Raw genomic sequence first — 13,599 nt, 5'->3', positions numbered from 1 at the left:
AAAGCTAATCATGGGATATGGCTAGTGCAGCTCCACCCTAGCTGTTACTTTCTCTGGAAAGCTTTCCATAGACTCAGTTAGATGCTCATGTGACATGTTCCTGGTAGTACCCTGGGAAATGCTTTTTATAACGTAGTTGATTTATGATTGGTGGATTAATCATCTCTTCCTGTTAGGTAGTTAGGGAGGGATTCTCTCTCTCTTATTTACTGTTAGATCCTCAGTGCCCAGCACAGCATCTGGTGCATGGGAGAGTCTTAGGAGTTACTTAAGTGGCTGAGTGACTGATAAACCAAAAGTAGTAGATATGAAGGATGGAACCAGCCAAATAAAGAGTTTTATATTTGTAAACACTAATCTCAAAAACTTGTCATATTTGGTTGCTAGATTTTCTTTCTAGCACTTCGAAGTGAGTATAATAATTGTGGTAACCAACTTGGAAGGACGTTATGTGAGGTAAATGTGTAAAGCCTGTGAATTTCTTTGTCAAAAGGAAACCAGAATTAGGAAGTTTCTGATTGGAAATTTAAGTGATTATCTCATGCTGGGGAAATGACATACATCAAACATAAATAGCAATTAATTATTAAGTTGAACTGTACTCAGGTGATATGAGAGTTGGCTTAATGTGGTAATATTTAGGTTCTAAGTGGCCTCAACGGTCAGAGTGAATCAAAATTTTGGGGTGGGCTCGTGTATAGTTTAAAAATAATATTCAATATAACTATTGCTTGCTAAAGTCCTCTTGACTAAGGCTGATGGAAATTTGTGCATTTATTCAACATGTATTTCTTGAGCACAGATAATATGTCAGGAATTGGTGGACCAGACAGATGTGATCCCTTTCTTTTTGAGGATGTGAGAAACAACTGGGCATTATAGAACTTAAATATTAGAGACGTGTGGCTTTATGGTTATGGATATAGACTCAGATCCTGGCACCACCACTTTTTAGTTGGCTAACTAGCTTAAATTACTTAACTTTTCAGAGCTTGCTTCCATTTTTTTTTTCCCACTTGCAAAAGGGAGCTAATGACAGTACCTGCTTCGTATGGTTGTTATAAGATTACAGGAGATAATGCTTATGAAATGCTTAGCACAGAGCCTGGCACATGTAAGGGCTCAAGACATGTCAGCTAGTGCTGTTAATTACAATAAATACTGTTGCTATATATGTATATCTCTTTCAAGTATGCTAAATACTGAAAATGGGAGTTTTCGAGAAGTACTTAACAAAAAGACCTAAGCTAGTATAGAGTGGTAGAGAAGGTCACCTTAAGGAGGTGATATCTGAGCTTATAATGTAGAATAGTTTTCCCAAAGTGTATACAAGAATTATATTGTTTGTAATTTAAATAAAAGAAGTACTTTAATTTTTGAAAAAGTGTTTTTATTTTAGTGTATGTTGGAAAAAATCTTTTTTTACTGTTATTACTACTTGAAAAGGGTAAAAATGCTTCAGTCAATTTAAAATTGATGCAAAAAATATTAAAAGATAATATGGATGGCACTTGGATATAGCAAGTTTATGAAAGTAATATGTGAATAAGTGAAGTTTAGGAACTAGCTTTGTATTAGATTGTGGAAGAAAGCATTGTAGGTTAAAAAGGATTGAAAGATACAGCTTTGAAAAATCGCAGGTTTCTACAAAAACAATGTTATTTCAGTATACTCTAGTGAGTGTTTTACTGAGGTAGGACGTGATTTTAGGCTTCTTTGTGACCAGGAAAATTTGAGAACTAACTAGTGACCCTTCTGAGAATTGCTGACAGGTGTTGCCGTCTAGAGCAAGCATTCAGGAGAAGCGAGCTTGAGCTAATGCCACAGGAAAGATTTGTCCCACATCTGGGTGATAATATTTTAAGCTTTTGAAGGTTCATTACAAAATTACAGAATTGATATACCCTTTCAGTCTTTTGACCACTTATTTCCAATTTTGGTGGGTTATTTTATCCCAGAAATGAAAAGTTCTGCATTGGAATGGTCCTTTTACATTACTGGTGATTTACTAGGCTCAAGAAAGCCTTTTTTGTTGTTGTTTCTTACCAAATTTGTATCTTTCCTATAGGTTTGGTAACAGATTTGAAGGGCCATTTTGTAACTCAGGTAGCTATGGGCAAAGCTCATACTTGTGTTTTAATGAAGAATGGAGAAGTTTGGACATTTGGTGTAAATAATAAAGGACAGTGTGGACGAGATACTGGTGCCATGAACCAAGGCGGGAAAGGTAGGTGTTGAATGTGTGGATATTAAAGTTTGTGTTGTCTTTTTATTAGTTTTGCAGAACAACATGGTGAAGAATTGTACTCTTTTCAAAACAAATGACTCTTTGATTTCATACTTATAAATTCGGAAAACCACTGCATTTCTTGTTTATTGGACAGTATATCTCTGGAATAATCCAGTATACTTTAGACTTTTAATTTCTGAGCAAATGATCTTGCTTACTTTTGTATTCTTCTTAGTTTTATATAAGATATAATAGTACCTTTTTGACTTAGCATTTTTGGTGACTAAATTATTTCAGAAAAGTGCATTCCTTAAACTCTTTGTTATTAGCTGCTTTTATACATGTGTTTTTAGTTTTAACCATTTTTGGCAACAGTCTGTCTGTTTAATATTATCTTCCTGTCTAACAGCACACACTACCTGTAATTTAATCATTTCTTGACAACTAAGAATGATCCTTAAGAATGCTTGACCTTTATCAAGAACTCCATTGCAGATGCACTGTATCCTTTGCCCCAACACTCAGTCTATTGAAGGGAATAAAAAGGTTTATCCTTTGCCATGCTCGTTGTGGTCTTCTTTTGGAAATAGTTTGTGTCTACATCATGCTGTTCTCAATTTTTATTTCTAGCTGCTGTCAGTACTATCCTGTACCCTTCACTCCAATTTCTGGTTTTCTGTTTTTAATTTTGTGTGGGCTGGAGAATAGGAAATAGATACGTATTATTAGAACTAAGCATTGAACTGTGTTTAAAGTACAAATGAGTCAGAGGATTAATATTGGTATAAATTTACAAAAACAAATTTAGCAGTTTTGGGGCCTTTTTGGTGGCAGACTTATCTGGATATCAAGAGCTCACTGTTTTGTTTCGTTTTTTTTCCCTTGCCATATTTATATGTGTGCGTATTTAAAATGCTTTAGTTTTTAAAAAAGCAAGTTTGTCAGAGCATATTGATTTTTTTTAAAAAAGGGAAAACAAAAGAAAGAAAAAAAATGGATTACTCCAAAATGGAAATATTTTTTCTATCTGCTAAACTAATGAATTGTAGCTTTGGATAATACCTGCTAGGCAAAGAGGAGAGAAGCAGTTTGCTTTTCTATATATAATATAAATATATATTCAAATCATATTTTATAAAAGTTCTGAACTGAACAAAATTGTTTATTGTTCCGAAACTCTTTTATGCAAATTTGGCATACATTTACACCTATGTTATGGATTCTTAATGTAAATTTTGTAATAACTAAAATAAAATTATTAAAAGGTTTTCTACTTAATAGAAATCACACCCACTCTGTTTATAAGTGATGAATTAGAAAGCAGGGTAGTAGTGTAAGACATATAATGAATACAGATTGCACAGTCATAAAGAACATAAAGGGATTGTTTAAAAGTTGTTTTTAAAAAAAACAGGAATAGTACAGAAAATAATATTTAAATATTAAAAATTGTGTATCTACCACCATGTCTTATCATTTGTCAGTAAAAAAAAGAGAAACTATAAGATTCAAGTGTCCTGTATTCCCTTTCCAAGGTTTGCTGTTATACTCCATCTCTCCAGAACTAACCACTATCATGACTTTATTAATATCCTCTCAGTCAGTTCCTATATTTTTACTTGTTCTTAGATATTTTATATGTAGAAAATATTTATACTCATGTATTTTCCACATAAAAATAAGATTTTTTATAAGGCTAACCTATTCATATTTTTCTGTAAATTTTTTTGTCTCACCATTTTCTTTGAAATATATTTAAGTTGATACATATAAATCTAGATGATTCATGTTAACTGCTGTGTAGTAAACCACACCACCAACATACCACACCTTATTCTCCTGCTGATAGAGTTTATTTCCAATTTTTCATTATTATAAATAATTTTAAGACCTCCTCCATGTTTTCTGGCACACGTGTGTGAGAATTTCTCTAGTGTAATTGTGTTGTAGATTTCAGCTTTGTTAGATTTTTCTTGGAAGAGGTTGTACCAATTTATACTCCTACCAGTAGAGTTTAATTTTTCACATCACTCCAGTAGTTAGTATTGACAGACTCTGATTTTTGTCAGTTTAATAGCTATAACATTGTATTCCATTGTAATTTTTTATTTGTTATATTCAAGTATAACATACATGCAGAAAAATACACGTAGCATAAGTGTACATCTTGATGAATTTTCACGAACTGAACACATTCATGTAATCAGCACCCAGATCAAGAAATAGTATATTACCAGCACTCCAGGAAGCCCCCTTTCCAATTACAGTCTACCTCTCCAGTTAACACCAGAAGTTAGTTTTGCATGCTTTTGTACTTTATCTAAGTGGAATCATGTGAATGAACTCTTTGGTGCCTAGTTTCTTTCCACTCAACTTTATGTTTATGAGATTCATCTATATTGTTACAAGTAGTTATAGATTATTCATTCTCATTGTTGTATAGTATTAAATTGTATGAATATACCACAGTTTTAAAATCTTTTCTAGTATTATGGACATTCGGATAGTTTCTAGTTTTGGTTATTATGAATAGTATTGCCGTGAACATTGCTAGTAAATGTCAGTGAAAACATGTATGCATTTCTTCTGGGTATATAACTAGGAGTAGAATTGCCAGGTCTCTCATTTTTCTTTTAATTTGCATTCCCTTGATTATTAATAGTGAGTTAGACTATCTCTTCAAACTTCTTATTTTGCTTGCCTTTTTCTTACTGATTTGTAGGAATTTTTTATGTATTATGTTGTATGTGTTGCAGATATCTTTGACTAACTTGTGGCTTATCTTTTACATTTACTGATGGTTTCATTTGTTGTAAATAATTTTTAAATTTTGCTGACAAGTTTTTCATTCTTTTTCTTTATAAATTTTTGCTTTGTGTAGTCAAGTTGGGGCCTTTATTTCCCATATCAGTTAAAATTAGTTTTTGTACTTGGCTTTGAGATTGGGATTGCTTTGAATTTAGAGATTAATTTGAGGGTAATATTTATGGTCCTGTTGGGATGACTAAATGAGTAATACGTGTATATCCAGGTACAAGTAAGTGCTCAATATATTTTAGTTATTGTTAAAATAGAGTCACTCAGGCCGTCTTCAGGATTGCTTTATTCTAACTCTAGACATAGTTATCCAATACTTGGTTGTCTAATTTCCCAGCCTGTCCATAGATTACAAGTGGCAAAAATAAAGTAAGGCTGTATATTCTATGAGTTCGTTTCTTGATTAGACAGACATATACTGAGACTGTTACAAGTCTAAGTGATGAAAGAATAACGTTGACTAAGAATAAGAGATATAGCAAGGTATAACCTTGCCTTTGAGAATCTAAGTCTAATAGGAAAGACAAACATAACTAATTACTTGATTCCTGCAGACTTTCTCGTTCATTATCTGCTGTTATAGTACTACATGTTTCTTCATAGTCCTGTCACATTTGTATGTTTTCACTTTTCTGTATGGTTATTAATGACATTAATTCTGTATATATTGATGTCTATCTCTCTCCTTAGATTATAAGTTTAATAATAGCTCATTATCATAGTCCTCAGTGCCTAGAGCAAAGATCTGAAAGCCATAACTTTATGCCGTGTCTGCTCAGTGGCCAGTTTCTGTATGGCCCTCCAAGCTCAGGATAGATTTTACATTTGTAAAGGATGATTTTTAAAAAATGTGACAGACTTATATGGCCCACAGAGCCTAAGTTATTTACAACCTGGCCCTTCACAAAAAAGTTTGCTCACTCCTTGACATAAAGGAATGCCTATGGCATAGTAGGTGTTCAATAAAAAAAAAAAATAGTTGAATGAATTATAATACAATTAAATAAGTCGTAATTGAGGTATAAACAGGCTTAGAGGAGATAGTGACTGACTCCCTGAAAAAGGTGGTAAATCCTTTCATAGGAAATGACTTTGGAGCTGAGTTTTTGGAGGCTGCAAAGGAGTTTCTCTGGTAGATGAAGTAGGGAGAGGCACGTGGTAAGTGAAGTAAAGAGATACAGATGGAGTAGGAATGAGCAAAGGCCCTGAGCACATGAAAGGACACAGGATGTTTAGAAAGCAGAGGGAACTTCGGTTCAGGTAGAATGTAGTTTACATGGAAGGAATGAAGTTGGAGAAAATTGGGAGCCATATTGTGATTGACTGTATCCTGCTCAGGAGTTTTGTTCTTTTCAAGACCTTGGAAAGACATTGTAGGTTTGTAAATTGTAAAGTCATAGGATCAAATATATATTTCAAGAAGCTGGTTGCTAGCAGCGGGAGGATGTTCTAGAGTGGAGAGACTATGCTTAGAATGTGGTTAGGAGACTTTCTTTGGTCTGTTGAACAGTGAGGATGGGACAAAAATCAGAAAAAATTGAAAATATCATTGACAGAAAGTAACAGCTAAGAGATGTTGCGGCCTTCCCTGACTCTTTTTGCAGAAGGGAAATGGGGAGAGCATTTATTCGTGATCCCTAAATTAAATTTTGTTTTTGTTGCTGTGTATTTTAGCATTCCTTTGTGTATTCATTTGGATTATTATGTGTTATGTAGTTTTTCAATTGGGAAATATAATTATCAGCTTTTTAGACATGGGAGTAATCTACATAAAAATTATAAATTGATCTGTCAAATAGGATTTGGAGTTGAAAATATGGCAACAGCAATGGACGAAGACCTGGAAGAAGAGCTAGATGAAAAAGATGAGAAGTCCATGATGTGCCCTCCAGGCATGCATAAGTGGAAGCTGGAGCAGTGCATGGTGTGTACCGTCTGTGGAGACTGTACAGGTTATGGAGCCAGCTGTGTCAGTAGTGGGCGTCCAGACAGAGTCCCTGGAGGGTAAGAAAGTGTTTAATGCTACAGAAGTAAATTAGTAGAAATGTGTAGAACACAGTTCTTTTCAAAATTTTTCTAGAGTGTATTCTACTGTGTTGTTTCTTAAAGGCATATTGGCATATACTAACAATTCTTATAATTGTTTTCTAATATAATTTCTAATTCAGTGTCAGTTTTATTTAATTTGCTTTTCTTTCAATTGACTCATTTAAACTATTATTTAAAAACGGGTCATAAATTCCTTCATGGCTTGGGGCTGTGCCTTCATTTGTTTTCTTTTCCTAAGACTGCTTTAATGCCAAGTATTTCTATTCATTTTTGTTGAACATGGATCTTTTCTGAGTATAATTATCAAATATCATATAAAATACTCAATTAGGGATATATAATTTTTTTAATGAAATTTACTGTTCACAGTTTTAGGAGTTCTAGGAGCTGTCGCTTCTAAGTTGTGTTATACCTGTTAGATTTATCCTTTTTTACTCTTGTTGGACCACTTTTTTTTTTCAGGAACCTGTATTGTTGTCATTTTAAAGTTAATATGTGAGTTTGGCAGAGTTGGAATGCAGATTTTTCCCTAGCATGTTGGGGAGAATTTTGAGTCCTGTTTTGTATTGCCATTTATAGCAATGTAACAAAATGGGGTATTCTTTGTAAGATCAAATTAATTATGCTAGATCTTTGCATTATGATAGCTCTGATCTTTGTAAGATCAGATTAATTATGATAATTAGCTGACTTTGGGAAGTAGGGGCAATCTTGTGAGGAAAAGCCCAAGTGAGTACAGGCACCCCCCATCTCTGACCTCCCCATGTGAGTCCTTTTGAATAGTCAGGTGCTTCTTCCCAAATCATGTCTGGATCTAGTACGACTACATTTCTGGGTTTATACTTGGCCTGACATAGCTAAATAGATCATATATAACAGGGCTTTTCTTCTAGATATTGAAATACTATGATTTTATAACAATAAATTTTCTTTGCGTTTTTAGCACATGAAAATATTATGGCTCTCTTTATCAAAGGATGATATTTCTTCTACAAAGCTGTCTTTTTGGCTCTGTTTACTATATTTAAGTCCCTAAATTGTTTATTTTAAAATTTAATTTGGATACAGAAAGATTCTACAATTTTTCTTTTTAAACAATATTGGAGTTGAAATTTGTCCTCCTGGATGCTCTCCCAAGTTGTTTCTACTAAAATTGTGTCCCCCAATCTCTGAACTTAAGCAGTTGATAAATATCATAATTGAATTTCTGAATTCTCTGGTCCTTCTTGAAATTAATTCTTCTTCTTTACATGCTTTTTCCCCCATAGATTTACTGTCGGTTTTCAATTTATAGATCTAAATGGACAGTACCTAACCAAGTACAGTAATTTCTTTATCAATGATGCAGAAATGAGTAAAGTCAACAAAAGAACATATGCCAGGACAGTAAGCACTGTTAAAAATGACTTTGATTATAAAATTGTGACTGGATATCTTAGAATAAATTTAGAATTAAACATTATTTTTTAAATAGTGCCCACGGACAATTCAATAGGGCAAATTATTTTATCAGTTTTTATTGTTGTAGTTAGTGATCCTCCAAATTGTCAGTAATGCTTGCATTTAAAAGCCAGGAGTTTCACAAGCTACCCAGCTGTGTCTTTCAAACCTACTGCCAGGTAGATCCTTCCTCTTGTACCTCCACCAATCTGGATAGCCAGAGGCTCAATGAGGCTGTCCAAAGTTTTTTAGGACTGATCCAACATATAACATTAAAACTATGACTTCTACATTTACAAAATACGTGGATAAGAAGTTACTTGTTCACTGACCCGCTAGCCAACTTCTGAGAGTGTTTTTGTCTTCTTTATATTATACTCAAATGCCATACGCTTACTTAACAACTAATAGGAAAAAGACAAAGAAGAGAAAAAAGAACAGGTAATTGGACACAGTGAAAGGAGAGAATGGGAGATGAGGGCATAAAAAGCAGAGTGGGGGAAGGAGACGTAATGTGTGAAGCTGACAAGCTGGGCTCACTCAGTGAAGGCTGCCCATGCCTCCTTTAACTTACCTGGTAGATACAATGTTGTTTGTTTGTTAACCAACCAGCCTATCCAGACTGCTTACTAGTAAAGCTTCTGGTGCCTCACTAATTGTGAAAACTTTAAAAGTATTTGTTAATAGCAGCTTTGAAGATAGCAGAATCCATTTGTATTTTCTGTAGAAGTAATACCAATTATGCCTTTGAGGAGCTTAATAAACTCTTGTTTTTTAATTATTCATCTTTTCATACCTTTTCTTTAAAATTGACACATCCTAATTGGAAGGCGTGATTTCATTGCTGACTCATTTAACACAATCTCAAAAATGCAGAAAAGGGGGCCGGCCGGGTTGCATAGTGGTTAAGTTCACATGTTCCACTTCAGCGACCCAGGGTTCACTGGTTCGGATCTTGGGTGTGGACATGGCACCACTTGGCATGCCATGCTGTGGCAGGCATCCCACATATAAAGTAGAGGAAGATGGGCACAAATGTTAGCTCAGGGCCAGTCTTCCTCAGCAAAAAGAGGAGGCTTGGCAGCAGATGTTAGCTCAGGGCTAATCTTCCTCAAAAAAAAAAAAAATGCAGAAAAGGTGTTATAGAAGGCAGTTTTAAGGAAAGAGTAGAAGGATTTCAGTTAATTTTTTTCTTTTTCTTTTTAGGATCTGTGGTTGTGGTTCCGGAGAATCTGGCTGTGCTGTGTGTGGATGTTGCAAGGCTTGTGCAAGAGAGTTGGATGGTCAGGAGGCAAGACAAAGAGGAATTCTTGATGCAGTGAAAGAGATGATACCTTTAGATCTTCTGTTAGGTAATTTGATTGATTGTGCTAAACGTATTGTCCTCAACTCAATAGTTCTGATAGTTTAAATATTTTCTATTAGATATATTTTAAAAAATTAAGATAATTATGCAGTAGTGCTTGTATGGCAACTGACAACATGTCATTAAGAAGGAGTGACATTCCCTTTCCCTAAGATTCTTGCAGTAAAAATAATTTGTGTTTTAGACGATAGTTTTTTGGTTTTGGCTGAGGAAGATTTGCCCTGAGCTATCGTCAGTGCCAGTCTTCCTCTATTCTGTATGTGAGTCCCCGCATGGCTTTGGACAAGTGGTCTAGGTCTGTGCCTAGGAACTGAACCCAGGCCGCCAAAGTGGAATGTGCCAAACTTAACCACTAGGCCACAGGGCTGGCTCCTGGACAATGTGTTTGTTAGCTTTTACTTTTTGGAATTTCACGTAGTTCTGTCATATCTATTATGTAACAAGTTTTAATTGTAAAGATAGATTTATTATTTATCTTTATATATATATATAAAATTATTGTAATTTTTTTCTTTTGGTCAATCATCTAGCTGTCCCAGTACCCGGGGTTAACATTGAAGAACACCTTCAGTTACGACAAGAAGAAAAACGGCAGCGTGTAATCAGGCGACACAGATTAGAGGAAGGAAGAGGTAAGATGTGGCTGCAGAGAAAAAGTATATGAAAATCCATTTTCTTTCCCTATGTGGAGACCACTGAAAAGTTTACAGAATAGCCTGATTTGGTAAGAAATTGAAATTAAAATTAGTAACATTCTAGTGACTCATGAAAATTATTCAGGATATTTACAATTGTGCTAATAACATACGTTTAATTCAGGAGGATGTTTATGGCATAAGTCAACCGTATTAAGAATTTTTGTGCCATTTACCAAGCATCAAAAGCTATTAGCAACAACAACTTTTTAAATAAAATGAATTCTAAGAACTTGTCTGTCACCCAGATTTTGGATTCATCTGTTTAACCATGAACAACGAATTAGGTTAATATAGTATTTTACTTTCTGTTTTCTTAGTCATTTATGACCATTATCATTCGGGCATAGTCCCGCCACTCTTCTTCCAATCTAGAGTAAAATGTGCTTTTCTGTCTCTTTTTTGGGAAAAACCTTATTCCGGTTATGTACAAGAAGGGTAAGTTGGAGAGGCTGCAAGTTTTAATAGCAAAGATAGATTTATTATTTATCTTTTCCTCATTGTTTATGAACATTTCTCAGCCTAAAAATACATTTAACAGAGGTTATAATAGGTATTTTAGTATATATCCAACAAGCAGAGATACGTAAGTATTACGTAAAGCTGTTGTTGCCCAATGGAATCTTTTCTTTATAGAATTAAGACAGATTATTACAGAGGTCTGTGATTTTATTCTTCTACTAGGCAAAATCTTCAGTAGAAATATTTTCTGATACTGCGTATTTTAAATACTTATTGGAAATGACATGGTATTTGATACATGAGATAAAACCTATTGCCTGTTTAACTATCATTATAAGTTTTTCTAGACATTCTTTTTTTAATGTAAAATGGAATGAGTAGTAAAATATATAGCACACATGGTAAATCTGTTTTTATTAAACTTAAGTTGTAAAACACATGCTTGAAACTTGAAGATTGTTCTTTATAGTTTCTGATAAGCTATATTGATTCATTGATACAGTGAATATTTGCTTTTAATTTGGCTTTGTTTACATAAAATCATTGCCTATAAAGAATATTTTAATAAGATTCATGTATGTAGTCATGCGTCATTTAGATGGGGATACATTTTGAGAAATACTTCATTAGATATCTGGTTTTGTCATTGTGCGAACCTCATGGAGTGTATTTATACAAACCTAGATACTATAGCCTACTACACACCTAGCTATATGGTACTAATCTTTTGGGACCACCGTTCTGTGTGTGGTCTGTTGATGACTGAAATATTGTTATGCAGTGCATGACTATAGTGTCATTATTTACATTATATAAATATTTGGGAAAATTATATATTAAGTGTTTCATAGAAAACAGGGTAAAATTTAAGTTCTGCATCTTTATGACGTGGTAGTTGAGTGATAATTCCTTTTATGTTAATGATATGATTTGCTTAAGGTTAATTATCAATGTATCTTTTTTACTACCTGGGTTGAATCATATGAACTGACCTATAAAACCCAGGAATTTCTTATGTTTCAACCAAAGTATAGCAAAAATTCTTATGATGACATTTACTTACTTGCCTAATGCTATATATCTTGTTAATCTTTTTTCTCCCTCTATAAAAAGCTATTCTTCTCTAGCTATAGTATATTTCTGCATATCAGAAGTAAAAGAACATTGACTGTGCATGTTATTCAACAAAGCTTTGTGATTACAGAATATTCTTTTGCCATTGATTTTAAAATGTGTCAGACCTCTAAAACATAAACTGTAACATTTTAAAGGTTAGAAAGCTTCATTATTTAAATATTTTCAGAAATTATTTTATTGTATCTGATTTTACAAACACTGACTTAGGTTCTAGGCAATTGGTGTATATTTTGTGACAAATCAGTTTCATCTGCAGTTCTCAATATATAGAAATACTTCTTCAGATTATTGGTGCCAAAATTTTGTGTTATCCTTATTTTTTGGTTGAGCTCTTTTCATTTTTGTTGAAACAGAATATGTAGTAAATATATTTTCTTGATGGGTTAGGCTCTTCATTATGGACCTTAATTATGGCAATCATTGCTTTGCAAGGTACCAAAATTAACTGAAATCTGTGCATATTAGAATCATGTCCTTGCTTTGCACAGTCACCATGGTTACTTTGGCATCATGCAGTGAGGACATAGTTCCAGTATACTTGACAACCGTGTGTGAAACACAGTACCATGCAACAAGAATCCTGCTTATATATTTTATTTTGTAAAAATCTTTTAAACAAGAATTCTAACTTTGTATCCATTTTTGAAAAGTCAAACTTCAAATTCTTATTCAGCGACTTTGGAAAATCCTTATACTATGTTAAATAATTAAAAACCAGTATTGTAATATGATACTTTCATGATTTTATCTTTATATTCCTTCTCATCACTCCCATTACAAGCAATTTTATAAGAAAACAGATTTTTGTAAGAAAACAAAATGTACACAGAGATACACCCACACTTGCATAGGGAAAAAATTAGAAAGGTAAACACCAAAATGTAATACCTGAGAAGTGAGTTTACAGGTGATTTTTATTTTGTTTTTTACAATTTGTTTTCTAAGTAGTCTTCAATATGCATATTGCTTTTGTAAACAAAATAAGAGTTATGTTTTAAAACTTAAGCCATTGTTTCTTTAAAAATATAGACTAGTTCTGGGGTATTTACACTTTACCTTTGCTTTTTAAAAAATACTTCTCTTTTGATTGGATGGAGGATTCCCTTTCATCATTTTAGGGCAGTAGTTCTCAAAGTGGTTTCAACAGGACCAGTACAGCTTGGGCACATGTTAGAATTGCCTGTTCTCGGGCCCCACCCGAGGCCTACTGAATCAGAAGCTTGGGGAGCGGAGCCCAGCCAACTCTGAAGAAGTCCCCCAGGTGATTCTGATGGTGGTAAAGCGTGAGAATCACTGCTCTAGGGCAGTGATGTCCAAAGTTTGTTCCATGGACCTTCTGCACCAGAATCACCTGGGCCTAATGAGTCAGAATTTCTACGTGAGGGTCCTGGATGCAGATTTGA

At 33.8% G+C, this 13,599-nt stretch overlaps 1 protein-coding gene across 12 annotated transcripts in view; it reads left to right on the top strand.

Annotated features, from left to right (window-relative positions):
• Positions 1-13,599, top strand: part of MYCBP2 (MYC binding protein 2) — a 255,017-nt gene that overhangs the window by 63,109 nt on the left and 178,309 nt on the right. For all 12 annotated transcript variants that reach the window (XM_014859953.3, XM_070520019.1, XM_070520018.1 and 9 more), the window contains exons 14-17: positions 2,069-2,227; positions 6,847-7,051; positions 9,743-9,888; positions 10,433-10,534. In XM_014859953.3, the coding sequence (XP_014715439.1) occupies positions 2,069-2,227; positions 6,847-7,051; positions 9,743-9,888; positions 10,433-10,534 (612 nt within the window). The remainder of the gene's footprint in view (positions 1-2,068; positions 2,228-6,846; positions 7,052-9,742; positions 9,889-10,432; positions 10,535-13,599) is intronic.

Source organism: Equus asinus, chromosome 11 (assembly GCF_041296235.1).
Source record: "Equus asinus isolate D_3611 breed Donkey chromosome 11, EquAss-T2T_v2, whole genome shotgun sequence".
NCBI lineage: Eukaryota > Metazoa > Chordata > Mammalia > Perissodactyla > Equidae > Equus > Equus asinus.
Note: the sequence above shows the minus strand (reverse complement) of the source record. Positions and strands in the feature narration are given on the sequence as shown.